Source organism: Mus caroli, chromosome 1 (genome assembly GCF_900094665.2).
Source record: "Mus caroli chromosome 1, CAROLI_EIJ_v1.1, whole genome shotgun sequence".
Lineage (NCBI taxonomy): Eukaryota > Metazoa > Chordata > Mammalia > Rodentia > Muridae > Mus > Mus caroli.
In genome coordinates this window covers 143818656-143845999 of record NC_034570.1, presented here as the reverse complement: position 1 = coordinate 143845999, position 27344 = coordinate 143818656, and the positions used below count along the sequence as shown (strand labels likewise).

At 48.4% G+C, this 27344-nt stretch overlaps 1 protein-coding gene across 2 annotated transcripts in view; it reads right to left on the bottom strand.

Annotated features, from left to right (window-relative positions):
- The window catches only part of Nmnat2 (nicotinamide nucleotide adenylyltransferase 2), a 161229-nt gene that overhangs the window by 13868 nt on the left and 120017 nt on the right, over nt 1-27344 (bottom strand). For both annotated transcript variants that reach the window (XR_003837781.1, XM_021171942.2), the window contains exons 2-8: nt 24232-24320; nt 23337-23404; nt 21079-21157; nt 17074-17200; nt 14694-14774; nt 13250-13294; nt 9709-9785 (exon numbers count right to left, since the gene is read on the bottom strand). Coding sequence is in view for 1 of the 2 variants with exons in the window: in XM_021171942.2 (XP_021027601.1) it covers nt 9709-9785; nt 13250-13294; nt 14694-14774; nt 17074-17200; nt 21079-21157; nt 23337-23404; nt 24232-24320 (566 nt within the window). In the remaining variant the exon portion in view is untranslated. The remainder of the gene's footprint in view (nt 1-9708; nt 9786-13249; nt 13295-14693; nt 14775-17073; nt 17201-21078; nt 21158-23336; nt 23405-24231; nt 24321-27344) is intronic.

Below are 27344 nucleotides of genomic sequence, written 5' to 3'. Positions count from 1 at the left end.
AGGGAAGGGAAGGGAAGGGAAGGGAAAGGAAAGGAAAGGAAAGGAAAGGAAAGGAAAGGAAAGGAAAGGAAAGGAAAGGAAAGGAAAGGAAGGGGAAGGGGAAGGGGAAGGGAAAGGAAAGGAAGGGAAAGGGAAAGGAAAGGAAGGGAAAGGGAAAGGAAAGGAAGGGAAAAGAAGGGAAAGGAAGGGAAGGAAAAAGAAAAGAACGCCTCAACTAGCCAGAGGGACTTACTATGGCATGCCCAACCCCAATCCATACATCTATACAACCCCTACACCCAAGGCTCAGGTAACATTTAGGAAAAGGGGTGGAAGATTCTAAGAGTTTGTGTCTTATATGGGACAGAAAAGCAGCACTCTTGAAATCTCAACAATATGGCTGCCTAAACAAGACTTGAATAATGGCAACATCAGTTGACACACAGTGTGGATGGTCCCCATCTCTGGATGACAAGTCGCAGGCAATTAATGACTGCCATGAGGAGACTCAGTCTTCCCTTGGGACAAGTACCCTAATTGGTTATTTAACACCATGTGGTCAGTACTAAATGCACTCAGCAGGCTATAACATATGTATGTATACATGTGACAAAAACTAAAGAAAAATGAATACATCATTTAAAACAATTTAAAAATTCAAACTGACAGGTTTAACAAAAGATTATTTTTGACTGTATTGAAGGATATGGGCAAGTTAATGCTCAGTGACTCATATCTTGTAGTGACTAACACTTTATGAGCAACTGGCAAAAGCAGCCAAGTAAAACAAGCGAAGCCCAGATTATAATGATGGTGTCTTTCATCCCAACACAGAGAGGTCATTCGGGTGTTCTAATCAGAAGGCTCAACTTCATTAAGATCCTTCATAGCAATAAGATCCTTCAAGATGCACTGAAGGCCTGGAAGGCTCTCCTGGTATGATCCAGTGTGATCCCGCTACATCAGGGCTCAGAACCCTCCTCACTTTCTTCTCGTCCTATAGCACACCAGCGGCTCCAGCCTCCTTCTGTGTCCTTTGCAGATGGCAGCCAGGGATGCACGGGGTCACCCGTAAGCATCTACCAAGGTCTATGCCACGTGACAGGAACTCTCCTCAGAGCTTCATTATCACATCTCATCCTTACAACGGTCTTCTGAGATGTGTGTCTCAGTTCCAGGAACCTGTCCTATCTACACAGCTTAGTGATCGAATCTGATCCCTTTTGTGTGGCCTCCCTTCCCCCAGCCTGGAACCTGCTTGCTCAAGGGTGGAGGTACGTGCTCATTCGTCCTGCCACGCCCACTGCTGGAACCTGCCTTTGCTGCCTGGAGGCACACACATGTTCGTCCTGCTACTGGACCCTGAGTTACTTGGCGGGATATTGGGTTCCCTCCCCCTTCCTTTATAACTGTCTGGAAATAGTAGAATTGTGTCTGGAAATAGTAAAATTGAGCTTTGATCAGGATTTGTCTTAGCTCCATTCTTTCTTCCGCCCCGTCTAGATTCCTCTCTTTTCAGCGAACTGCCATTCTCAGTTGAACCGTTCGTGTTGTGGACTGCGGGCAGGCCGCAACACTTTTGGGCCGCTCGCTCTTGACGACTCTTTCTGTTGCTTCACACTTCTTCTAGGTCCATCAATAGACTCATATTTTAGAGACTTGAAACTGGTCTACAGAGAGAGTTCCAGGACAGCCAGGGCACAGAAAAATCTTGTCTCATAAAAACAAAACAAAACAAAACAAAACAAAACAAAACAAAACAAAACACCACAAGTTGAAAACATACTTTATGGTATGTGATGGTGTATACCTATAACCCCAGAACTCAGGGACTGAGGCAGGAAAATCATGGGTTTGAGGCCAACTTGGGGTACATAGCAAGATCCTATCTTTTTAAAAAATGGAAGGAAGAAAACAAAACAAAAACAAAACAAAACAAAACAAACAAACAAAAAAAACCCAAGACACAAAGGAAGGAAAACACCCACCACCTTGCTCTTAAAAAAAAAAAAAAATTCAATACTCTTACCAGTTATCCTCAGATCCTTGCTCTCTACCGCCCCCTAGAGCATACAGCTGTAAGCACTGCTGGGAGGGTAAAGAAAGGGGAGAGCCGCATAAATCCCCATCTGTGAGAATGTCTAAACCACTCTCCAGCAGAGCATCCTCTGTACTGCTCTGGCTTCTGCCCCCGTCAGGAGGAAAGGCTGGTCCAGAACTAGTGTGATCAACCTGGCTAGTCAGGCAGCCAGGAGTGCACTTCCAGGATGGCCCTCAATGCAAACAAATGAAAGCTCCTTCAAAGGGGTTTCCCAGAGGAAACCAACCCCACGGTGCTGCCAGCTTGACTGGGAGTGTGGGAAGGAAGGCCCAGAGTTCCGGCCTCGTGTCAAAAGCCTGAAAATCAACAGCACCTTTTACACGAGATCCCTGAGCAGAAATCAGCCCCCAAATTTCGAATCACTGGGGCTGGGGGTCCTTCTCTTGTGGATAATTCAGCTTGGGTTTTAGCAATGTGGGGATCTAATCCCCTGAGGCTGGAAGAGTCCCGCAGGCTTCCTGCTTCCGGGCTGGAGTTAAGCAGTTTGATAAAAAGTCATCTGAGCCTGAATAACCACATTTGCCTTTGCTCCATTTATCTGGGGGCCCTGGGATTTCTTCTGGAGTGGTTAATGCCCCCGGCTCTTCCTCTGTTTATTTTCTTTGGTTATGTTCCCATAGCTGATGGATGTAGGAAGCCGCTTAGTCCATAACTGGCTGGTTAGAGGCATGTAGGGCACAACCAATGAAAAGAATGTGAGACTTTGAGAAGTTCAGGAAGAAAAGAGTGTCTCCATTGGCGGACTTCTGGTGTCTGAAATCACCTTTAGGTATTTAATCCTTCCAGTTAAACATTAACTCTTGCTTGTTTAAAATGCTGAGACCCTGAGAATGGCCCGGACAGGCAATCATTACACTCAGTGATTTTGGCACACTCCATCAAAAGCCAGCGCCTTTCCAAATGAAGAGAACCAACTCACTTATCAGCCATCTCCTCTCTCAGGCTTCTGCCCACTACTGGGTCTTTCCTAGCCTCCTCCCTACATGAAAACCTTCTTGCTTTGTGACGGCTTAACCTGAACCAGGCCGAGAGTCAATGCCCAGCTTGTGCCTTCACTGGGCCTGCTTTGAGGGATGTCTGTCATTCTTCCGCAGGTCCATGTTAACTGGACAAAGGATCTGAATAATCACATGAGACCCTGTTCCACCATTCAACAGCTGTACTATCTAGAACAAGTCTCAACTTGCTTAAGCCCCCCCTTTTGTATATATTATTAAATCGTTATGCTTATTTAGTCGGGGGGGGGGGAGCACAAGCGCACATGTTATGTGTGTGTATACATGTTATATTGTGTATGTGGAAGTCAGAGGACAACTTGCCTGAACTAGTTCTCTTCTTGTCCTACGTGAGTTGAGGATTGAACTCAGGCCATCAGTCTTGACAGTAAGCGCCTTTACCCACTGAGCCACCTTGCCAGTCCTCTTTCCATGTTTTTAAGATGGGAATAGAGATTCCATGTCAAAGGGGTTAAACCGGATAATCTGTGAGATACAGCCAAATATGATTCATTAATTGTCTGGCTTTCCCACTAGAAAGCAAGAGGACTAGCCAAATATTTTGTTTCTATCTGTTCTCCTAGCTGTAGACTCAGAATTGCTGTCACACAGAAGGTGCTCAGTAAATAGTTCAAAATGAAAGAATGAGCCCAGGCTGGGGAGGCACCTTTTAATCTTAGCTGTTCACAAGGCTGAGACAGGAGGATCATTAGTTAAGAAAAATTAGGAAGAATCTCTCTTTAAAATGAAAAACACAGACCGGGAAGCCAGCTCAGCCAGTAAAAGTGCTTGTCACAGAGCCTGAGTTCAATCCCTGGCACCCACAAGCAAAGGTGGAAAGCGAGAGCCAGCTGCACACAGTTGTCTTCTGACTTCCGCTTGTGTGCTCTGACACTTGCATGCCATATAATAATAAATAAAACAAAATAATTTAAAGAGGAACCATCAAAGGGAGACAGGGGTATAGTTTGGTGGCTAGTGTGTAGGAAACCATAAGCTAAAATTCCCAGGACTTAACAACAATGAAAGAATACTGAAATAACATCCAACCGTTGCTGAGATCTTACCAGCTGGGTTCAAAACCTCTTCCACACTTCCTATATGCTTAATTTTGTGTTGGACAACGACGTAAGCACTAATAACTAGGGTATTTTTAGCCTGCAAGAACCTCGAGGGGAAACGCATGCTTACGTTCACAAGGGCACTGCTGAAAGATTGATTGGAGGGAGGAACGCTTGAATCAGAGCTAATTTGCCCGCCTTCCGATAGATGATGGACGAAGCACCTGGCTTCGGCGGGCAGAGCGAAAATCGCCACAAACTGGGTTTTGTTTAAGGGAGGAGCAAAAAAAAGTCTCAGCTCCAGCTGATCCAGGAGCCTTCTGCCTCAATTTAATCTAGTTCCTGACCCGAGTCTGGATACCTGCACAGGTGTTTCTGTCAGACGCAGAAAAACAAAGGACTAGGGTACTTGAAGGAAGCCATCAACTTGATGGGATTTAGAATCGCCATGGAGACACATCTCTGGGCCTGCCTGGAAGGGTGTTTACAGAGGAGAAAAGAGCCACCCTGACTGTGTGTGGTAGCATCCCATGAACTGGGGATCCAGGCTGAATAGAACAGAGAAGATAGGTAGAGCACCAGCATTCACTCCTGCCCCTCTGCTTCCTGACTGTGGATTCAGAGGGACCAGCGGCCTTAGGCCCCTGTTGCGATGCCCTCACCTGTGAGCGGAAAGAAGCCCTTTCTTTCTTACCAGCCGTGAGAATACAAAGTAACAGAGGAAACTAGCCTGTTAATATAAGTGAGCAGGCGTGGTGCTGGCTACTAGGCTCCGAGGCTGGTCCAGGAGCCTGGATCTTGATCCCTGCCCCTCATGCCCCCCATAAAACAAGAACAAAAATGCCAACCAGGAGGCCACACAGCAGCTCTTTTGTGCGCCACTTGAGAGAAACTTGATGAATATGTACGGAATTTTCTCTCCGTGGAATGTAAAGGGACGGGGTGTGTCGTGTCACTGGTCATAGGAGGTCAGATTTCACTGTGGACTGATAAATCTTTGTGCCTAGCGGATACTGCGGCAGGGGAACTGTGGGGCTGAGTGTGGAGTCCTTGATGGAGAGTTTTGGTTCTGGACTTTGAAGGAAATGATACTGGCTGGGATGGACCAGGAGAGACTGTGGCTGTCTGCTGTGGGGCAGGCCCACTCAGCCAGTTTCTAGAAGATGTTAACAGTTTCATTTGACACAGTGAGGCTGCCCCTCTATGAACAAGCTCCTACTTCTTACCAGATCTGTTTGAACGGGGACTCTTTTAGCTCAGAGCCTTGTATCTTTAGCTATTGCTTCCCCCTTTACCTCTGAGCAATGATTCGAAGAAACCTTACAAACTGGGCAGAGTTGGGAAAGAGCAATTGGCTGGGTGGCATCAGGATGTAGGTCTGCTGTAGGCTGAGGCAGCCTAGTCTGATTAACTCCAGCCCCACTGTTTCTGCAGGGAACTGGGATTCTTATCACTGCCCCAGACAGGATAGATGCAGGAGTAACTAGGATGGATGTCCTAGATCTCTGGAATGACCAGACATTCAGGTTGTCTGTCAGCCTGAGACAGGAAGTTCTAAGAATGTGGGACGCTCAGATTTTGAACTTAAAAAAAAAAAAAAAAAGATTTATTTATCTTATATATATGAGTACACTGCAGCTGTCAGACACACCAGAAGAGGGCTTCAGACCCCATTACAGATGGTTATGAGCCACCATGTGGTTGCTGGGAATTGAACTCAGAACCTCTGGAAGAATAGTCAGTGCTCTTAACGTCTGAGACATCTCTCTAGCTGATTCTTCTTCTTCTTCTTCTTCTTCTTCTTCTTCTTCTTCTTCTTCTTCTTCTTCTTCTTCTCCTTCTCCTTCTCCTTCTCCTTCTCCTCCTCCTCCTCCTCCTCCTCCTCCTCCTCCTCCTCCTCCTCCTCCCCCTCCTTCTTCTTCCTCTTTGTTTTGAGACAGATAGGGCTTCTTGCATCACAAGCTGGCCTTGAACTCACTAGGTAGTAGAGATGACCTTGAACCTCTGATCTTCTTACCCCCATCTCCCAGTCCTGGGATTAGTTTATATGGTGCTGGGGATTGAACCCAGGGTTTTGGGCACACGAGGCAAGCACTCTACCAACTGAGCTCCTTCTCCAACCTCAGTCTGTGGATTTGGTTCATTTCCATTTGTTTTGCAATGCTGGGGATTCTATCCAGAGCCTCACCGAAGCTCTCTAGCACCACACTATCTCCTTAGCCTTGGGGATTTTGCACTCAAATCATCTAAGTCCCAGGAAGAGTGAGGCTATCTGCTTACCCTCCTTGGTGCTGGTTTATCCATCCCTGACGGGCACAAGATGTTCTGAAGTTACCCATCTCAGACTGGGGACTGACTGGAAGCAAGGTGGGGGTACCCCTTGTTTTTTACAATGGCACCCCTAAGAGAGGAATCCTCTGACAACTCTCGGGAATCCAGGAAGTCAAACTGGTCAGGACTGTGGCATGCCCCTCCCCCACATCATCAGAGGGAATACATTGGAATGAACAAAGACTTCACTGTGACATTTACTTGTTATTTGTGTGTGTGTGTGTGTGTGTCTGTTTGTCTGTCTCTATGTGTTTCATATGAGTGCAGGTACCCTAGGAGGCCAAAAGGGGACATCAGATGCCCTGTGTTAGAAACCACCTGCATTCCAGAACAAGGTTCACAGGCCTTCAATGACTCTGCGCCACATGTTTTTGTCACCAGAGTCCCTTATGCACATGCTCCATATCCCCCTAAAGTTTGTGTCATCCTGGTCTTTGTATCATTCTCTCTCCCTCCCCAACCAGAATTACAGGTGGTTGTGAGCAGCCAGACCATGACTTTGGGGACCAAACTGAGGTCGTCTGCAAGAACACCAAGTGCTTCTAACTGCTGAGCCCTTTCTCCAGCCCCTTAAATTTTGTTTCTTAATCAGCCCATGCTCTAAATGCTTTAAAAAGCTCAACACCAATGACTGAGGAGAGCCAGAAGGACTGGAGGTGGGGGAGAGACCCAAAGCATCAGGTAGGAAATGAGATCTACCCAGTAGAGACCTAACCAGGAGAGAGACTGGCATCAGGGGCACAAGGCCGTGTGTATGTTTCAGGCTCCAAGTAGCCTACTTCCAGCTACAGAAGACTCCCCCGCAGGTCCCACTTAGTAAATAGCCCCAGGGATTTCCTGCTCACACAAGTGGCTCTTCAGACTCCTGCACCAGCTGCCAACCTCAGCCTTCTAAATTCCCAGACTGCTCCAGCCTCCCTGGAGGGCCCAACCGCTCAGCTTTGCTGAAATCTCTGCCAGTGACTTTTTACTTTCTCAGCACCCAGTAGAGGGTGGAAGGCAAAAGCTGATTAAGCCACTTAATCCAAAGCAGAAAGGAAGCTTAAAATTTCACCTGCAGGAAATTGCTCCAGGGGCAGATGAAAGGACTACTCAGAATGGTCCTCCTCTGCCGCCCCTCCCCCACAGCGCACAGCGCTTGCGCTCCCTTCACGGCGAATAGCTACTGGGTGCACCGGGGTGCTTGGTTCACATTAGCTGAAGTTTCTTAATAGCATTTGTTGCAAAGCAGGTATCATGGGACAAGTCTAGTCCCAGCACTGGAGAGATGGAGGCAAAAGGATCAGGAGTTCAAGGCCACCCTCAGCTACACAGCAAGTCTGAAGCCAGCCTGGGCAAAGACAACCTTGTCTCAAGAACAACAGGCAAAAACCACGTGGTGTTTCCTGTTAATTATGCAATAGATCTGCAGGTGGCAGGTCGTGCGGTCGCCTATGTGATGTCATAGGTTTGGGAGGTCCTGATACCAACAACATACACTTAAAGAGTGTCATTTGAGTCTTCAAAAATCTATGTGAGGTAAACACTATTATTATACCCATTTTAAAGATGGGAAAAATAGAAACTCAGACGATATGTTGGGGGTAGAACTGGAGTCTAAATTCTGATTCTGAATGTCCCCTTTCATGTTACATCACGTCTCCTAACGCTTATCATCAGGGGGTGCTGTACCAGGAAGTTCTTTGAAATCTCAGACCACTGTCAATAACATACCAGATTTTAAAAACCTGAGTCTGGAGTGATGCTAAGGGCAAACTCAAACAAATCCTCTTGCTTTTTGTTTCTGGCTTGCTTTGCATTTGGAAGGATCTCATTTACCTTTGCTATTTCCACTTGCAACCCCACACACCCCTATTCTCTTGCTAAGGGGAGCCTGGGGTAGTGGTAGCTACCTCTTCAAAGATGGCAAAGCCTAACAAGCCACACCTACAGTTCCAAAGGGCAAAGCTTCCTCCTAAACCCTCCCTGGAAGCCGTGCTTCCCTCCCCCCGACCCCCAAGCTTTACCGTAGACAATACTTGGCGGACCAGTCACCATGACAGCAGTTGCCCAAGTTGTGTTTCGGGGGAATTGGAGGTTGCAGAAGGTAGTTGGAACTACTGACCTATGCAAGTGTCCAGTGGGTGACCTTTTGATGGCTAACGCTCCACCCTTAGAGTCCACTAACATCACTGTTTTCGGAGCATAACCCAGGTAAAGCTCTGATGGCTCATCTACAGGCTACTTCACTTTCTTCATGGCAATCATCTGTTGCAAGCCTAAGACCCTGCTTATTTCATAAGTGCCCCTTAACTTTTTGAGACCTTGGGCGCCTGCCTATTCACGTCTGGCTCCGTGTGTGTGTGTGTGTGTGTGTGTGTGTGTAATGTTTGCAATTGTTTCATCAACTGTCAGACTGGCATGCCAAACAATGGGCAAAGTGAGTCTCATTGGGTAACTAGAGGAGCTGAATGATTGGCATGGTTACCCAGCAAGTTCATTAAAAAAACAAAACGAAACAAAACAAAACATAAAGTCTGGTGTTGATGCCAGCAATGCACAAGGCAGGAGGATTGCCAGGGCTACATAGCAAGACCCTTTCTCAGAAAACGAACAGAAAAGCAATTTGCATAGGGCCATGAGGTTGGAGCTGGTTTTAGCTCAGGCTATCTAGCCCATGAGAGAATGAATAAACCAGCAGGAGAGAACAGCATGTGTGGAAAGCAGGGGACTGGCCATGCGAGTCAGAACTTCTGAGTGGCTTGGGTTTAACTGCCTCTTTCCCCTAAGTCAAATCGGTCATCTAAAGGATGCCTCTAACCAGAGATCCCCCTCTGGACCCCCCATTCTTTTGCTATGGGGAGACTGGGATGGTAGTCACCAGCCCTTCAAAGGCAGCAAAGGAAACAAACCACACCTATAACTTCCGAAGGGCAGAATCCCTCCCCTCGGGTCTCGGTGACCCCAGGCAGCGCTCGGAACAAGACATTCTGTAACTCGGAGTGCTTTTTCCCCCAGGGTTCCCCAGGGTGAGGATGAGGAGGAGTGTGAGTAAATAGGCAGTAGGAGACAAAGCCTGGGGTAGGGGAGAACTTTCCTCCAGAGTCATGTGAATGAATTGCCCTCTTGGGAACTTTGAAGAGGCAAGAGATTCCAGTCTGTGACGGTTGGGGGGGAGACAGAAGCCAAAATCAAACATGCCTCTCCCATGCCCCCACCCCCACCCCCAGCTGCTCGTAGATTTGGGAATATGGCTACTCACATCTGCCTCATTCCAGAGTCCTGGGATGCAGAAGGACTCCAGCAGGTCACTACCACACAGCAGCAAGATGCGCAGCTCTGGGGAGGGAGAGCAGAGGTGGCACACAGCATCAGAGGAGGATCTGGGCGCCAGCTCTCAGCTTTCTACCCTCAAGAGCACTAAAGTCTGCACCCTTAGAACTGTGGGGCTCAGGTCTCCTTGACAACCCCACCCCAGAGTATCCATAGTTCAGCACACCCCCAACCCAACCTCACCACCACCACCTTCAGAGTTAGCACAGGATGGCTGGGCTCTCTAACAGCAGCCAGCTACAATGTCGGCATAAGGACTCGGAGCCCCTCCCCCACCCTGCTGTTACTTTCCTTTTCCCATCCTTCCTTTCTGATACTATAGTCTAGGCTGGCCTCAAACTTGCTATATAGCTGAGGTTTGAACTCTTGGACCCTCCTGTCTCAGCCTCCCTAGGGCTGGATAACAGGCACTTATTTCTGTGTTCTCTCCATTAGAGTGGGCCTCCTTCGACAAGTGCCAACACGGCAGTGTGATGGGATGGAGGGAGACCTCTGACTGCGAAGATGGAGTATCCCAGTTGATCAACTGTGCGCTTTCTTTCTGAGGACATAGCCTTCAGCAAAGGGCTCAAGGAAGCAAGGCTGGGGCCACCTCCCCTTTATCCTTGGTACTCCATGCCTGTCCGTTGCTTTTTTTTTTTTCTCCCCCTCATTAAGCCCAATTTGAATGATCCCATTGAGGCTCATTGTCATTTAAAATTGGTAGCAAACGGTGAGATTCAACTGAGTGACAGGAAAAGAATCTAGAGATTCTTGACATTCCTCAGAGTGTCCTACATCTTAGTGCACATCTTAGGCTGCCCAGGTTTCTGCCTTATTCAGCGTGTTGTATCTGTGTTGTATCTGAGACAATGAGACCGCTTGTGCAGAGCTGACCACTAGTCTTCCAGACACTGCTGCTACCATGGTCCCTAAGAGCCCGGGGCTTTGCCTGACGTACACCCCAGGGCTGGGCAAGGGCTTTCAGATGTTGAGTTTGCCCCTGAGAGTCTCCAGATGGGATTGAGGCAGGAAAAGAAAGTAGCCAGCATCTATCTCATTGTCTCTGGGTCTTCACAGTCCACGCCCTCAGGGAACCCAATGAAGACTGAGAGCTTATGTTATCTCTTTGGCACAGAACCTTAATTTGTCTTTCTACCCCCAGGGCCTGGCAGTGACTGGCACCCAGAGGGGACTCAGACATGGTGATGTGGTTGCAGAGCTAAGAGAGCTGCCTGAGCGAGAGCCCCTGGACAGTTGAAGGGCAATTTCACAATGTCTGGATGTCATGCCTGGGAAGAGGAGAAGTGTGTCACTGGCATCTGGTGGATCGGACACTGCTAAGTGGCATCCCACTGTGCCCAGGGTGGCTCCACAACACAGAATGCCTGTCCCTAAGTGCTGGCAACACCAACCCTGAAGACCCTGAACTGGGATTTCCATCCTTATGCTAGAACTCACATCTTGCCTAAGAATAATATGAGACTTTAAAAAATAGGCTAAAGCCCAGAGAGGCAGGGTGAAACCTCTGACTCACCCCACCCCGCCCCACGCCCGGGACCAGTGCAGATGGGCTTATTGGTAATGGCCCCAGTAGAGTCTGTGGTCCCACATGAAGCCACTGGAGGGCAGCAGTGATTTCCATATTTCCAGTCCACAAGCCCTTGAATTGGGAGAGCCATGAGGGAAGCAACCAACTGCTGAAAACAGAATGGGCTCACTGATGCTAGGGGGAAAAAAAAAAAAAAGATGGATTTTCCTTGTGATGTGCAAGGAGCCTGTGAGTACCAGAGCCTCGCAGGACTTACTCACTTTGCCCTCCACTGGGTCTGCCTCCCTCCGCTGGTCATCTTGACCCAGGGCCAGCAGCCAGGGCCAGTACTCTCCCTCCACACTCCCTGCTCAGGAATTCCAGCTATGTGTAGCCCAGTGGCCCATCCCAGTTCCCACGGTACACGGAGGCAGCTGCCACCTGTATCGCTGTGAACCTGGAGTCTGTCTGTCAGCAGGGGCAGCACGGCTCTCCTTTTCAGAAGCCAAGAATTCTTCATTAGCCCTCCCTGTCAGACAAGGGGGATCCCTTTCCCTTCCAGAAAGCAAAAGCAGTCAGAGGAGGCTAAGCCAGATTGGGGAGCCAGAGGGGATTTCCCCCAGCAGAGACAGCATAGCCTAATTCAAGCTCTCGGGGCTGGGAAAAGACAAATTACACTGAAAAATCCTAGGACTGTTCTGAGCTCTGCTGGACTGAGACAGGCAGCAGGGTGACAGTTCCTACAGGGGACTGCAGGGATGCAGAGCTTAGAGCTTTGAACTCGGTGCTGGGTGCTGGCTGCTTTGCCTTTGGATCCTCTGGGCTTACAGAACTTGTTTGCTTTGCGGCGATTGGCCAGAAAGCCAGGTGCCCACTCTCCTGCAGACTTCAGAGCTGACAAGCTGATGTGTAAAGGATGTTAAAGTCTAAAAGGTAAATAAGAGGTGAGGCTCTTGAGTTGCTTTGGTTCAACGAAGTCTAACTGTGTGCTAACTGCACTCCATTCTCACTAATGGCTCTGCTCTGTTTAGTAACCAGTTGTCAACATTTTATAAATGGCTCTAGGAAAGCAACAGGAATAGCCCAGGCACGACTACATCTCAAAACGTTATCGCATCTGCTGGTTATCAAGGTGCTTAGACACACCAGCCATCTTACGATCACAGCAGGAGCCCAAACCCGGGTGCACCCTCAGAAGAGTATCCACAAGGTATCTGACACATCTTTAGAAGTTAAATCCGATCTGGTTGGATACCAAATTGCCTCTCCTTCTAGACATCCACCAGCTTGACTCTCCTCATCATCTTTGGCTAGCTCCAGCTCCACTCCTGCCTGCCTCCGCCATTCCTTTCCAGCTGCAGGCACTTGGGTTTCCCACCTGCCTTTCACTCTGGAACCCAGGGAAGGTTTCATTTTGCTGATTTGTTGATTTACCCAGCTGTCAGCTCCTTCTCTCCCACTGCCCCCAACAGATGTTTGTAACTACCTTCTACCTACTCTGGGCTTGGGTTGGGCACCAGGGCCTCACACAGACAGTGGGATAGATACCTTAGCTTCAGCCAAGGCTGCAGGCAAGCCACATGGTGGCTTTCAGCCAACCCTGGCCTCCTTCTCTTCCTTAAAGCACTGAAAAACCTGAAACGGCCTTGTTTGTCTGCAGTATCAGTGGGCAAAAACAATGGTCTCTCTCACTGATGCTCGACTTTCATTCTTTTAGATGAGGGAGGGGAGGCTGTGAAGATTGATGGCTGATCTACTACTGGGGAGTGAGTCTAATGGGAAGATGTTCAATAGGCTCTAGGTAAGATTATGATCTTAGACTCCAGAAGGAACATTCTGACCGTAGACCTGGCTGTAAACCCACTCCAGGTCTCAAGCCTCCACCCTTCCCGAACTTGCTGCTCCCAGGTGACTGGAGACAAGAGGCTCCAAAAGTCCCCACTGTCAGAGTTCAACTCACCGATCTCCTCATACCGCATCACTGTGCCCAGGTTGGCGTTCTCATCTGTGGGGATAGACGGGAAGAGGTTAAGGTAAGATGGACAGATGAACAGGGGAGAAAGAGAGAGAGAGAGAGAGAGAGAGAGAGAGAAGAGCATTAGGGATCTGAGAGCCTCCTCAATGATAGAAGCTGGGGTAAGATGAGGAAAGATGTATCAACTGACAGGAAGCATCCTCACCCCCTGCTGGGCAGACCCTTGTATTTCTGGGATTTTCATAATTAGACCATCTCAAGGGGAAACCATTGACAGACACAGTCACGTTGAGTGCTTTCTATATCTGTACCCCAGGAAGGCTGCCCTCAAGAACTGTACCCTCAGAACCTGGGACACAGAATTTGGGGTCACGGTAGGTGGCCTCCTCCCACTCCAGTTGCTTCCTGATTTAAAGAACCAGCAAATTTGGCATGCTGAGTCATTTCCCTGGTGGGATGTCACAAAATCTGGAAGGATCATGCCTCTGGCATCTTGTTCCTGGTGTGTACTGTCTGCATGGAGGTGCCCAAGGTACACACGTGTGCACACACAAATCTATAGGCGAGCTGCCTTGTCCCTGCCTCTGCCTCCTCAGCTGTCTCTTAGTTCCCTCTCAATATGCCCCAAACTGGAACCTCCAAAATGGCAGAAGGCAGCCGGAGTTAGAAGGGGAAAGTTCTCACCCAAGCTGAGTCTTTGGGGAGCACCCAAAAGATAGTGGGAGCCCAGGGATGGCTCCTGAGTGTCCACTGGAGGAACAGACACTGGCTGAGCAGATCTGTGGGATCCAGGGCTCATGGGGAACACCCAGTGTGTTTTAGACACATTTTATGGAGCACGGGGTGAGGGATGAGCACAGGCTGGAGGAGGGAGAGGATCACAAAAGGCCTCTGGGGATCACCACACCCTGTTGCTCCCGTCAGCTCTCCACACTGTAGGCCTGGCATTCCTGCTTGTCTCTGGTCTCTTTCAACTGCTGCTCTACAAATGACCACTCCACAAAAGGATGCCCAAGGCCATACAGGCCATTACAACAAATACTATGGGAGGGATGACCTCTAAACAACAGGAATTGACTCCTGAAAGTTGTGGGTGTTGAAAGCCCAAGATGAAGGAGCCAGTATGGATACTGTCATCTCCTTATGTCCTCAGATGGTGGGAAGGGAGAGCTAGCTCTGCGGGGCATTTTCTTTGAAAACAATTTTAATTACATCTTGTTTGTTTGCTTATTTATTGGTGTGTGTGTGTGTGTGTGTGTGTGTGTGCGCGCAATCCATCCTCTCTCAAAGACTCTAGTTCTTAATACTGTCCTGGCGGGGGGGATTAACAATTCAATATATGAGTCTCTGGGGGTGGGACAACCTGCTGATGTATGAAGGGAGGTGAGAAAGAAGATGAAGCAGTGAAAGGCAGCCTTTGTCACCTTACCTACAAAAGTGAAGCGCTCCACTGGTGGTCGGACGCAGCAGATTCGGCTGAGGCTTTCTCCCACCTTTCCCAAGATCTTGGCTATGGGAGAGAATGAGACAGACAGAGACAGAGGGAAAGAACCACTCACACCTGACACTCACGTCAGCCCAGCTTTGGGGGCCACTGTAAACAGGGGTGTACCGGAGAGGGTGGGGCTGGAAAGTGGAAGGCAAGAGGGAGGAAGGAAGGAAGGAAGGAAGGAAGGAAGGAAGGAAGGAAGGAAGAGAGAGAGAAGGACAGAACAGTGACTGCTGGAAGTTCTTTCTTGAGTCTAAGGTACAAGCACTGTGAGCCATATATGGCAGTCTACTCTCTGCTCATGTTTACTGCATTGTTGAAAAGTGGAAAATAGAGGAAAGGAGGATATATAAAGAGAAAAGGGAGCAGCACCCACAATCCCACCTCCAGAGAGAACTATTGCTTAGCATGTTGTTGTATTATTTATTTTCTTCCACCCTAATGAGTGTAATGTGCGTATGTTGGGTTCAATAGCAATTTTAAGGGGCATCCAAGCCGCTCTGCTCTTCCAATTCTTTCTTTTTGTTGCTGTCTTTGTTTTTTCGAGACAGGTTTTTCTGTATAGCCCTGGCTGACCTGGAACTTACTCTGTAGACCAGGCTGGCCTCGAACTCAGAAATCCGCCTGCCTCTGCCTCCCAAGTGCTGGGATTAAAGGTGTGCGCCACCACTGCCAGGGTTGCTCTTCCAATTCTTAACGTTATGGTTTGAATCTTAAATGTTCCCCAAAGGCCATGTGTTGTGGCCTGATGACACTGTGGGAAGTGGTAGACACTGTAGGAGGTGGGGTCTGATAGAAAGAAGTTATGTCACTAGGGGTGTGTCCTTCCTCCTCTCTTCCTCTCCTTTGTTTCCAGCTATCGCAAAGTGAGCTTCCTCCTCTGCCACCCACTCCCATGATGCTGCATGCTTCCAGAGCATCAGAGCAACATGGCTGGGTAACCCTGGACTAAAATCTTTGGAACTTGAGCCACGTACATCTTTGTCAATTAAGGTTGATTATTCTCAGGCATTTTGTCACAGCAATGGAGAGCCATTGTGACTAATACATTTCTCAGGAGCTCCTCAATGCATCTGTCCCAAGCCAATCAGTTCCACTGGACAGCAGTACCCAAATTCAACGAACCTCAGCCTGTGGCAGACTACACCCTGGAATCATCTCTGCTGGGCGAAGGAGATGGTCTTCACAGTAGTCGGGTATCCTACTTAGCAGAGAAGTCCCCAAACTTTCTTAGTATCCAGTATAGCTGCATGCAAACCGAGAATCCTAGCTCTTCTTTATAAATTACTATGTTTATAAAAGACCAGTCATATATTAGCATGTGGTCTCTGGGTTTGAAAAGTAGTGGGTGTCTATCTCTTAGAACTTATATTTGGTTATGTTTTGTTTGAAACAACAATTCATGCAGCCCACGCTGATCATAAAGTCCTGATCCTTCTGGTTCTACTTCCCAAGTTCTAGGATGTAGGTGTCTGCCACCACACCCAGCTTCATCTCTTGGAATTTACCTAGGAGAATCCTTGCAGTGGCTCTCAAATGCCTTCCTAAATGCTGACACCCTTTGATACAGTTCTTTATATTGTAGTGACTCCCAGCCACTAAATTATGTCATTACTACTTCACAACTGTGATTTTGTTACTATTCTGAATTATAATGTAAATATCTGATATGCAACTTCTATGGGAGTTGCCACCCACAGGCCGAGAACCACTGCTTTGGGGCATGTACCTTTTTGTTTGTTTGATTGGTTGGTTGGGTTTTTTGGTTGGTTGGGCTTTGTTTGGGTTCTTCTGGTCCAAGGAAAGACAACATATATGTCACAGAATTACTGCATTCAGTGAGAACACAAGAATAGCGCACACAGCACGTAAGGCGCACAAAGCTAGTGCAAGAAAGTGTTGGTGGCTTTGTTCTTTGTTGTTGAGGAGGTGGGCCAAGAATGTGGACATTTTGTATGCAATGTGACTCATGGCTCTGCTACTTCCTCACTGTGACCCTGGGTGAGACCCTAGAGCTCCCTAGAAGAGGCAAAGAAAAATGTTCCCTTTCACATATTAAATCCCTACTTAAGGCAATTGTATTTATATTTAAATCCTTCAGAAGGCACATTCTCTTCTCTCCTTTCCTCTCTCCTCCCCTTCTTCCCCCTTTTCCCTTCTCTTCTGCCTCCTTCTCTTTCCCTCCCTCCTCCATTCTTCCTTCTCTTTCCTTCCCTTAAGCCTCTTCCTCCTCTTCCTCCTTCCAGCCTGACCAACTCAAATCCTGGGCTGGCCCTCTAGGTGATTCTGAAGACTAAGGAGTTTACCCAGCATCCCTTACCTGCAGTGGGCTTGGTGGGCACATTGCTGTTCTGATAAATGGGCTGGGTGTTCTCATGCTGTGGCTGTCCGATCACAGGTGTCATGGAAGGCGTGTTGACGTTGGAGAGGATGCAGCCCGTCACCCTCTGGGGAGAGGAGAAGCATTTAGTCAGTGTCCTTAGCCCAGGGGTACTGAGACTCACGGCCCAATTGCCCGGTGGATAACCATCTCAGGCAGAGGGAGTCAGCTTCAAGCTCAGGGAGGGTCCTGGGGTTGGCTCTAGATGCAGCCGCACCACATAGTCGACACTGGCAGGAAACAGGGTAGCTCAGCAAGATAAGCTTGGGAGGCATATCACATATCCCTGCACTCCAGTCCAGGGTTCCCACCTAGCTATGTGACCTTAGACAGTTAATTGTTCCTGAACCTTAATTTTAATTCAAGTCTGACATTATAGTTACCTTTTTTCTTTTAAAAGAAACAGCCTCTGATGCATCTCAGGCTGGCTTCCAACTGTGTAGTTGAGGATGACATTTCACTTTCCTTTTTTTTATTTTTTACTTTTTGAGATGGGTTATTTTTGGTGTAGCCCTGGCTATTCTGGAACCCACTCTATAGACCAAGCTGACTTCAAACTCAGAGATCCACTTATCTCTGCCTCCTGAGTGCTGGGATTACAATCTTCAGCCATCCCTTGCAGTTAAAACAAAGCACACACACACACACACACACACACACACACACACACACACACAAAACAAACAAAGGAATCTACATGTAGGTGGAAATCAGCCATAGTCTCCTGCCTTAGGAGTTAGCCCAGTTAGGCAGGCCAATCTCCTGGCCAGAGGACCGCCCCTCACCTCAGGAAGGCAGGCCCACCTTAATCCATTTCATCTGTGGCAGAATTACCTGAGCACGTACGTGTAAAGTCTGTGACACCTGGTAGGACTTGATGTAATCCTCTGTGTGTCATGACTCAAATGAGATCATATCTGTGAGGGGGCTCTGCAGGCCTGGGAAAGGTCAGGCTGACCACAGACCTCATCACCCCCTCAGCCTCTGCCAGCTAGACATGTCAGTAACCTGGCCAGCTAGACACCAGTGCCGTAGACAGCAGGATGTATTGTGTCACAGGAAGTGTGGGGTGCGTTTCAAGGCCCCTTAGGCCTGCTCATCACACGTCAGAACCGCACGGTAACTTGAGATACATTATCCCCCATCCTGTGTTATCAAGCCCACTGCTCCCTCAGTGATGGAGAAAGTACAGGGCTGAGAAAGTAGCCTTCTCCACAGTGGAGACAGAAGCAACCCTCCTTTATCCAGGGTCAGAGGGTGACAGAGAATCATGAGATTAAGTGCATAATTAAGGTCCCTTCTCCAAAAGTCAGTATCTCCCAGGTGATGGTACCCACTGCATTTTCAGGATTGGAGTCCTGCTGTGAAAGAACCCTCAAGCCCCAGAGATGAGCAGGAAGACTCTCGGGGCACAGCTTCTAAAGGGGATCCTGCAGGCAGAATGCCTGGAGTCCTGAGCCCTGGAAGAGCAGGCATTTGTTTGGTGGGCTAACCCATCACTTCCGACTGCTCCTAACATGAGGAGGTCACAGGGACATCCAACTGCATCTGTAAGACAGCTTCCCAGCCTGCTTTGTGGGATCCTCTGCCCAACTGTGGCTGATGGAATTGAAGGGGTAATCTACAGTCTTAATTATTATTTTATCACCAGAAAAGACAGTGTCACATTGGCACTTAGCAGCTGTTCTGTGGCCAAGGACATTTCTTCTCTTTCTGCATCCTTGGTCCCATTTGCCTTGCTCTGCCAGGAAGGAAATGATTGGCCACACACACCCTACCCCCACCATTGCCTGTCCCTTGCTCTGCGCTCCATGGCTCTCCTGTCCGCAGCAGTTTTTACATACCCAGCCTCGAGTGGCCACCTCCCTGGCAAGTTTACCCCTCATGCCAGGAGCACCAGCCTTATCCCAGGACTGGGAAACATAGAATTATCAGGAAGCTGCACTGAGCTCTGGCTGCAGGGCTGTGGACCATCTGGAAGCTGCACTATCAGCCAGCCTCTGCAGGCTGCCTCTGCGGCTGCCTCCGCAGGCTGCCAGCCTGCCTCAGCTGGAGCTTGGGAATGTGTTTCTCTGGCTCAGGTTCAAGCTCTGGGCATGAGTAACAGAGGAAGTGCCCAGAAAGGCATTTGGACAACCCAACAATGGCCAGGCCCTTATGGCCATTATGCCTAGGTCAGAGCTCAGGGATACCAGAAGGGTTTTTGGCTCTCCATTTCTGAAGCTTCCTTAGGGCCTCTGTGTGACTAAAAAAACCCCATGGATTCCCAGATGACACTCCCCTCCCCAACTCAAGTGGCAAGTGTGAGAAATAAACTGATGTAAGCCACTGATAATTGTGTTTGTTACCACAGCACATTTTCACCTATCCTGACTGACACACCTTTATACAGGAAATTAGGTATCTTTAAAAAAAGTTGTATCGTTCATTCTATGTATGTATGTATGTATATATGTATGTATGTGTCTGTGTGGTAGGTGCATAGGAAAGCAGGGTCTACAGACAACAGAGGCATCAGATTGCCTTGAACATGAGCCCCCTCTAACTGCTGAGCCATCTGTTCAGCTCTGAGCAGTCTTTTATCATTTGGTTGTGGACACTTCCCAGAAGAGTAAGTGAGGCTGACCTGTCTCACCAGATGACCAAAACCCGAATCAGGACAGGTATGAAGGGTTCTGAAGATAGAGGTTCTGTCTACTTCCACAGAGGAAAGTAATAGGTTGAGCAGCAGAGTGCTCCATGCTCCTCCTGCTCCTGGTCTACTAGGATGTTCTGGGACCCTCATCTCATGTAGTAAAATGAAGCCCGGATGTGGGGTTGGTGCAGCGCAGGGCGGTCAGAGGCTGCTCAGTGAAGAGAGGGTGGTGACAGCCCCTCCAACGGCAAGGAGAGGGGTGGGATACAGGTCTCCTTGGATCAGAATGACCCCTTTTAGGTAACACAGGGCCAGGGATGTTCCACTCGCAGTGTGGGGAGATGACCACAAAGGGCAGTGTGCTATATCTGTCAGGTTTGGGCTATGGATAGCATCCTGTCACTGTTGAGTCCCTGGGCTGATAATGATCTGTGGAGGACACTGTGCCTACATTGTGGCTGGGGATGCTGGTACACAGCCAGCTCTAGGTCACTGAAGGTTCTAGACTGCAGTGGAGGAACACAGGAGCTCTCCTCTACCCTTGGTCAATAAATGTCCACTGTGTGTCCTGGGTTATACAGGCTCCTCTTTCTGCTTCCTGTTCCCTGATAATGAAGCAGGGATCTGACACTCATCCGGGAGGTTCTTAGATGGAGGAATGCATGGGAATGAAGGAGCATTGTTCCTCAGTCATGGCATCTTTTCCTGGACTGAGAACCTGTGGGTTCCTAATAGATGGGGAGGGAACCCGGCAACATGGACCAAGTGTAACAATGTCCTTTGTTTCTTAGCCCAGGCTAACAACACTGAATTTATGATCCTCCAACCCCTACCTCCCTATATAGGGGTGTACATCCCCACTTCCAGATTTTATCTAGTACTAAAGATCAAACCCAGGGTTTTGCTCATGCTAAGCTAGCCTTCTCTAGTAACTGAGGTACATTCTCAGCCCAAATGGTTACCTCTCTTCCCCTGCCCAACCCCTTCTTCTCCTCACTGATGTCTTACAACCCTAGTCTTCACAGCAACTGATGTTTGCTTCTCCAGCTGATGATAGCCACCCATGTCAAATCCAGCCCCAACATCATTCTGTCCTACACAAGGAGGACGTGTCAGAGAGTAGAAGGTATGGAGAAAGGCTGGTGCTCCAGAGTCCTAATCCACTGTCTTCTTTAGCGCCATACACAGGCTGGTCTACCTCACAACTGGGAGGGAAGCAGATAGCAGATGCCAGCCAGCAAGTCAACAGGCCAGCAGCCCTTCCCCTAAACCCCGCCCATCCATGCAACCTCAGCCACAGCCCATCTTACCTTCATGAGGTCTCGATGGTGCTCCAACACACTGCAGGTTGTCTGCCAGGTGTCCTGATAGCACTCCCATGGGTCCACCCTGCCGGGACAAGAGAGGCTGTTCTCAGTTTCCATTCATGCGCTCTCTCTACATGGCTTCCTCCCAAGGCTCAGGGAACTTAGCAAATCTGGTCATGCTGTGTGCTTAGATCTCAAAGCAGGTTACACCAGGCTGTGGAATATGGTCATGAACCTCAGTTTCCCTGTCTGTAAACTGAGAGGAATCTTGCATAGGCAGGTAACAAAGACAGTGGTATGAGTCTCCCTGAGTTTATCCCGATCTCAGCACTCTTTCTAGTGGGAGGGCTTGGGGAATTTTATATCCATAGTGCTTAGCAGGATGTCTTGAAACTTGTTCTTATATAGAAGAAGGGAATCTTCAGGCTCTTACAGGATTGTGATGAGGATTAAGTAAGCCAGGGGCTTGTCAAGCAAGGACTGAGGCTTGCTTCATCAGGCTGCAAGCCCTGGAGATGAGCCTCATCAGTGGTGTAGTGCCTTGGGGCTGGAAGTAAGGCATGGCAGCTAGACTGGAAGGTTCAGACCCGCAGGACAGCTAACTCCTCTGGAACAGGAAGCTGGGAAGTGAGCAGGGATGCTGCCCAAGACGGATGCCTCACATGGCCTCAATTGCCAACTTAATGAGCTGCTAAATTGAGATATTTCAGAAGCACTCTTAACGGCTGAGCATCCCTGTCCACCCCCTGCCATGAACAGGCACCTCAGGTTTCCTGAGTTGAGATCTTACTAAGTAAAAATGAAGGGCTCTGTCTGTCCTCACCTGGTTCCTCCTGCCCTGCCCCTGTGCACACAAGTATGGGAGGTGAGCAAGTCCCTCCCACCTGGCCTGGCCAATCAGGTGCCCCGGGTAAGGGCTCTCCCACAGACTCCCTTGTCATCTCAGTTCTGTCCTTCCAAGTGAGGCAGGCGCTCAGTAAGCATTCACTGGATCAACAAAAGAATTATTCGAGAATGTTCTAAGAACGTCAAAGCAGGAACAGCTTTCTGGCCAGCATTTTCCCCCTCTGGATTCATTTCCCGCAGGGAATTAAACATTCATTTAGAGCATTAAGAGGTGTAGTTTCTAAACCTGACTTGATCGCAGATAGGCTGTCCTCCAGCATTTAATCTGTGTCTTTTTTTTTTAAGATTTATTTTTAATTATCTGTGTGAGATCCTCAGGAACTGGAGTTACAGGCAGTAGTAAGCTGTCCGAGGAGGGTGCTAGGAACTGAACTCATGACCTCTGGAAGAACAGCAAATGCCCTTAACTTCTGAGCCACCTTTCCAGTCCTCAGCCCCAAAGAAAGTCCCTCAAGGGTCAGACTTCTTGTACAAATCACTGTGCAGGCCCACACAAACCACTGCTTAGTTATTACTGTGGTTTTTGTTCACTGCCTTCAGTTCTGCCTGCCCATCCTTCCTGGGTTAACTGCATCCCTCATACACCCTAAGGTCCATGCCCCTCTCCTCATGGAAACTTCTAGGTGCTGCTTATTTCTCCAGCATAGGAAATTAAAGAGCAAATGATGTGCCATTATTTTTTTTAAACACCATCTTCTCATGCAAATTATAACGGTAGGAACTTGGGGGACATAATTAGCATAATTAGTGGAAGCTTGCTTTAATTACACTGCTGGCTCAGAGCATGAGAAGTGCTGCCATCTTAATGATACTCTGAGTTTAATGTTGGGGGGTGGGGGGGCAGGGCGGAGAATCAAGAAGATGGCTTCAGGTCCCTGTTGGTAGGGATGCCCTAGAGAGCCCCACTCATAGGCCCCACACCTTGTCCAGGGGTCAGTGTGGACCCTGGAGGGACTCTGAGTTCAGAAATGAACGGTAATCAAGGCCACCCAGTTTCTCTGAGAAGAAGTGAGTTATGGGTGAGAGTCAATGGAATTTGGTGGGGATGTGAATGAGAGCCATTTGGGATTTGCAGACCAGGCTCCTTCCCCAGTGATATTTTGGGAAACTCTAAGAACCACACCGGGAGCCAAAGACAGAAACTCCCTAAGCTAACTCTTTAATTTTGTGAGCCTGATTGTTTGGTTCAAAAATAAACAAAATTATCAGTTGGGCCACCAGTGAAGATCCACCTAACTAGGGCCAGTACAGGGCTAATATCTCTCCTACTTCCTCACCCTTGTGGGTCCCAAATTTCTTTTCCATCCCAATGAGGCCAGGGCTACCTGCCTCTGTCACCATCATCCCAGCCCTACCTGATCCAGTCGGAATTCTGGACAGCCAGCTGACACATGATGAGACGGTGCCGACTTGACACAAGGCCCTGGGAAGCAACAAAGTCATGGGTAGGAGATATCCTTAGTCTTCCAAGGTGCCCAGAGACACCAGCCCAAACCACCCTGTTATGAAGGTGCCCAGAGACACCAGCCCAAACCACCCTGTTACGAAGGTGCCCAGAGACACCAGCCCAAACCACCCTGTTACGAAGTGCGGGGCTATGTCTGATGGTGAGAGCAAAGAGGAATGTGACCCCTGACTTGTCCCTCTGCCACATACACAGACACTGGGTGATGCTGTGTGTGTACATGTGTGTGCTTATGTGTGTGTGTGCACGCACATGCATGCATGTGTGTATGTGCATATATGAGTGTGTGTGTGTGCGTGTGCGTGTGTGTGTGAAGAATACATGGTATATCCTATTGCAACAGTCCAAACCAGTCAATGCCCACTCAGCTACTCGGCATAGGTTTGACCTAGGTTAAGCTCAGTTAGCCTGGTTTGGTGAATACAGTAACCATGGGAGAAACAGGAATGACTGGGAGAGTTCCCATGTGAGAGGCATTTTTTCCAAAATAAAAATCTTGGGAAGTATTTGTCCAATGCAGCTTAGCCCCTAAACTGCTGCCAATCTAGAGTCCAGCACAGTTCTCGGAGCAGGCTTACTCCTCTTTGTGAGAGCAGCTGGCTGGCTGTGGTGGGCAGTTGGCCCTCCGGTTATAGCCAGATACCCAGGTCAAACAGTGGTCCTGGGAGGAAAACCAATGCTGCTAAATAGCATTACCAGGAATTTCCTCAGAGAGGACAGTAGGGTGGTTTTATCCAGGGGAGCTATCAGGTGAGGAAGAAGAGAGGGCAAAGGAAGGAACCCACCTGTTTTCCATAGGAGTCGTGGACCGGAGAGACAATACCACCAATCACAATAAATCTTCCAGTCTTGTGCAGATAATCCCTGGCTCTTTCTAATTAAGAGAAGAAAACCGAAAATTACAAGAGAGGAAAGGTGTGGCTTAAAGGTGATAATTGAAATCAATCTGTTTGGCACTGAACCAGCTAAGGTTTGGTGCTTGCTATTTAAATAGGAGGTGTCAACTTCAAAGCAAATACTGGTGACTCAAAGGTTAGGGAGGTGGACCTTAGCCCCAGAAATAAAAGGATTTAGAACTCAAGGAGCTTAACCCGGTGGCGGTGGCGAGGAGTCTGTATTGGAAGAACTACATAGCTGGAGGGGTTTAAGACAGTCACCTCATTAAGAGGTGTTCAAGCTTCGGGTTGGAATTTGCTCCTGTTGTCTCTTGTAGAAATTCCAGTGAGAAGCTGTCCCTGAGCAGAAAAGGTAAGCCTCCTTAGAATATGAAAGATGTGCTGATTGCCACCCCGAATTACCTCAAGGGAGAAACAGGAAAACAAATTTCAAGGGCCTTGTACATAATCACGGAGAATTAACAATCAGCCTGGCAGTCAGCATCATTACAGTTGCTTGAGAAAAAAGCCTGGCCAAACAAAAGCTTCCAAATTGACCAGGCAAGGCCAGGTTCACGCTCATGAGAAAAACCAATGAATCAGAAGAGCTTTATAAAAGTCTAGTCCTGTTTTATTCCCAGGGGAGTCCATTGAACAAACTCAAGCGGGTTGTTTATTTTCAATTATTTTATTTTCATGCATGTGTGTATGTATTCTTGTGGAGGCCGAAATTGATTTCCTCAATTGCTTTCTGCCTTACTTTTTACAAAACTATTTACTTTACAATCGTGTGCATGCACATTCACACACCCATGAGTGCATATATGTCTGTGTGCATGCACAGGTATATACGTCCATGTGTGTGCAGATGTCTGAGAAAGTCAAGACATCTGAAAGTCAAGGGTATCAGATCCCTAAGGCTGGAGTGCTCGAGAGCCACATACAGATGTTGGGGAGTGAATGCAGGTGTCGCTCTGGAAACACAGTACAAGATCTCTCCTGAACCTGGAGGTCATCGACTGTCCAAACTAGCCCCGCCAGTGAACCTCGTCCTTCTGCCTCTGCTCCACGAAGTATAGCTGCCATTTGGGTGCTGGGACCTTTGCGAGCATAGCAAGTGCTCTTAACAACTGCACCATCTTTCAGACCGAGCCTGCCTTTGTAAGTGAGTGCCAAGGATTAAAGTCGGGTCCCCCAGCCTGAGGCAAACACCAACTGAGCCATGTTGGCACCCTGAGGTGGGAACTTGGTGGTGGGAGAATCCCGGAGTGAAGAAACGGCTGGGCAGCAAGACTGGTTGTAGAGTTTACAATCAGGTTTTCATGACCTCGGAGGCTCTCTGTGTGTTTAAAAATTATTCCCACCACCATTGTTTCTTTCATCCCTTCAATGTAAAGGCTTTTTGTGAAAACGAATTCACTACTTTTAATACCATTTTAGATTTTTTTCGGAGTAAATGGAAATATTTTGCCTACAATTCAATAAACTTAGCTCGGCTCCTTTTCCTTCTCCCCACACAGGTTCCCCGATGACGACCTTGCCCTTGACCAGTGCGTTTGCTCCCCTTGATTAGCTGTTGTGCTTGGTCGTTAAGATTCACCTTGTGCTATAGAATTCTATAGGTTTTGATAAGTATGGGACACACATTTATCATGAAGCAGCACAGAGTGTCTCACTGCCTTAAGTCTATAGTTATCAGAACCAGGACTAGGAAATGGGGATAAAGTGGAGCCTGAGACACAGAGACTCCCAAGGACTCCGGAGACCAGCATCGGAGTGCAAATCTAACTTTTAGTGTTCGGTACAAAAACTTACATACAATTTTTTAGCGAGTAAGAGTGAGGTTACATAGTCGAGGGCCAAAGGGAGGTGTGGGGATAACAAACACCCTATGTCCTGTTGGATCTAATTTCCTCTGTAAAGGACTCTGTAGGGGAGAGAGTGGATCGCCCAGGAGGGATTTCCGTGAAGACAGGAAGCGGCCACAGCCCTAGGCTCCGGTTCCTTGTTCGGTCTCACCGAGCCACTTTAGATCCGGCTGTGTACAGCTGGAGTCCTGCTGGAGAACAGCTGGAGCGGATGCCTCAGGCAGGAGCAGGAGGCGTGGTGCTTACCTTCCAGTCCCACTTTTTCCTCCACTAGGTCACTCCCACATCCCCCATATATAGTGCCACATCTATTCATCCCTCCTCACCCTGACCTCTGCCAGCCACGCTGCTTTTTTTCTATTTCTTGAAATTGGCTACTGCGAGGTAGTCAGAGTGATACATCGTCCAGTCTCTTCAGGTCCTTCCATTTAGCACTATGCATTTAAGTTCTTCATGTCTTACTGTGCTGGCTGGTTTTATGTCAACTTGACACAAGCTAAAGACATCTGAAAGGAGGGATGCCCCATTAAGAGGATGTCTCCATAAGATCAGGCAGTAAGCAAGCCTGTAGGATGTAGGAGGTCCCAGTCCATTGTAGGTGGTGCCATCCCTGGACTGGTAGTCTTGGGTTGTATAAGAAAGCAGGCTGAGCAAGCCATGAGGAGCAGGCCAGTAAGCAGCACCCTACCATGGCCTCTGCATCAGCTCCTGTCTCAGGGTTCCATCCTTGTTTGAGTTCCTGTTCTGACTTCCTTTGGTGATGAACAGCAATCTGGTCATGGTGTCTCCTCATTGCTATAGAAACCCAAATGAAGACACTTACCATGGTTACATGGTTTATTTCTCTTCATCAACCTGATTCTCAGTTTGCCTCTCCATCTACCCGCTGAGATACATTGTCATTTGAGCTACATTGTCATTACTCCCTGCTTTCCCGGTGCTTATAGACAAAGCCAAAGCAACATTCCTGTGGGTGTCTGCACAGTATGCTTTCAGCTCTTTTAGGTAAACATGTAGGAACCAGATCATGGGGTCATATGGTGAGAATATATTTAGTGCTGGAAGCAGCTGTCATTGTCTTTCGAGCTGGCTGTACCATTTTGCAGCATCGCCACCACCAGTAGTCAACGAGAATGACCGCTGCTCCACATTCCT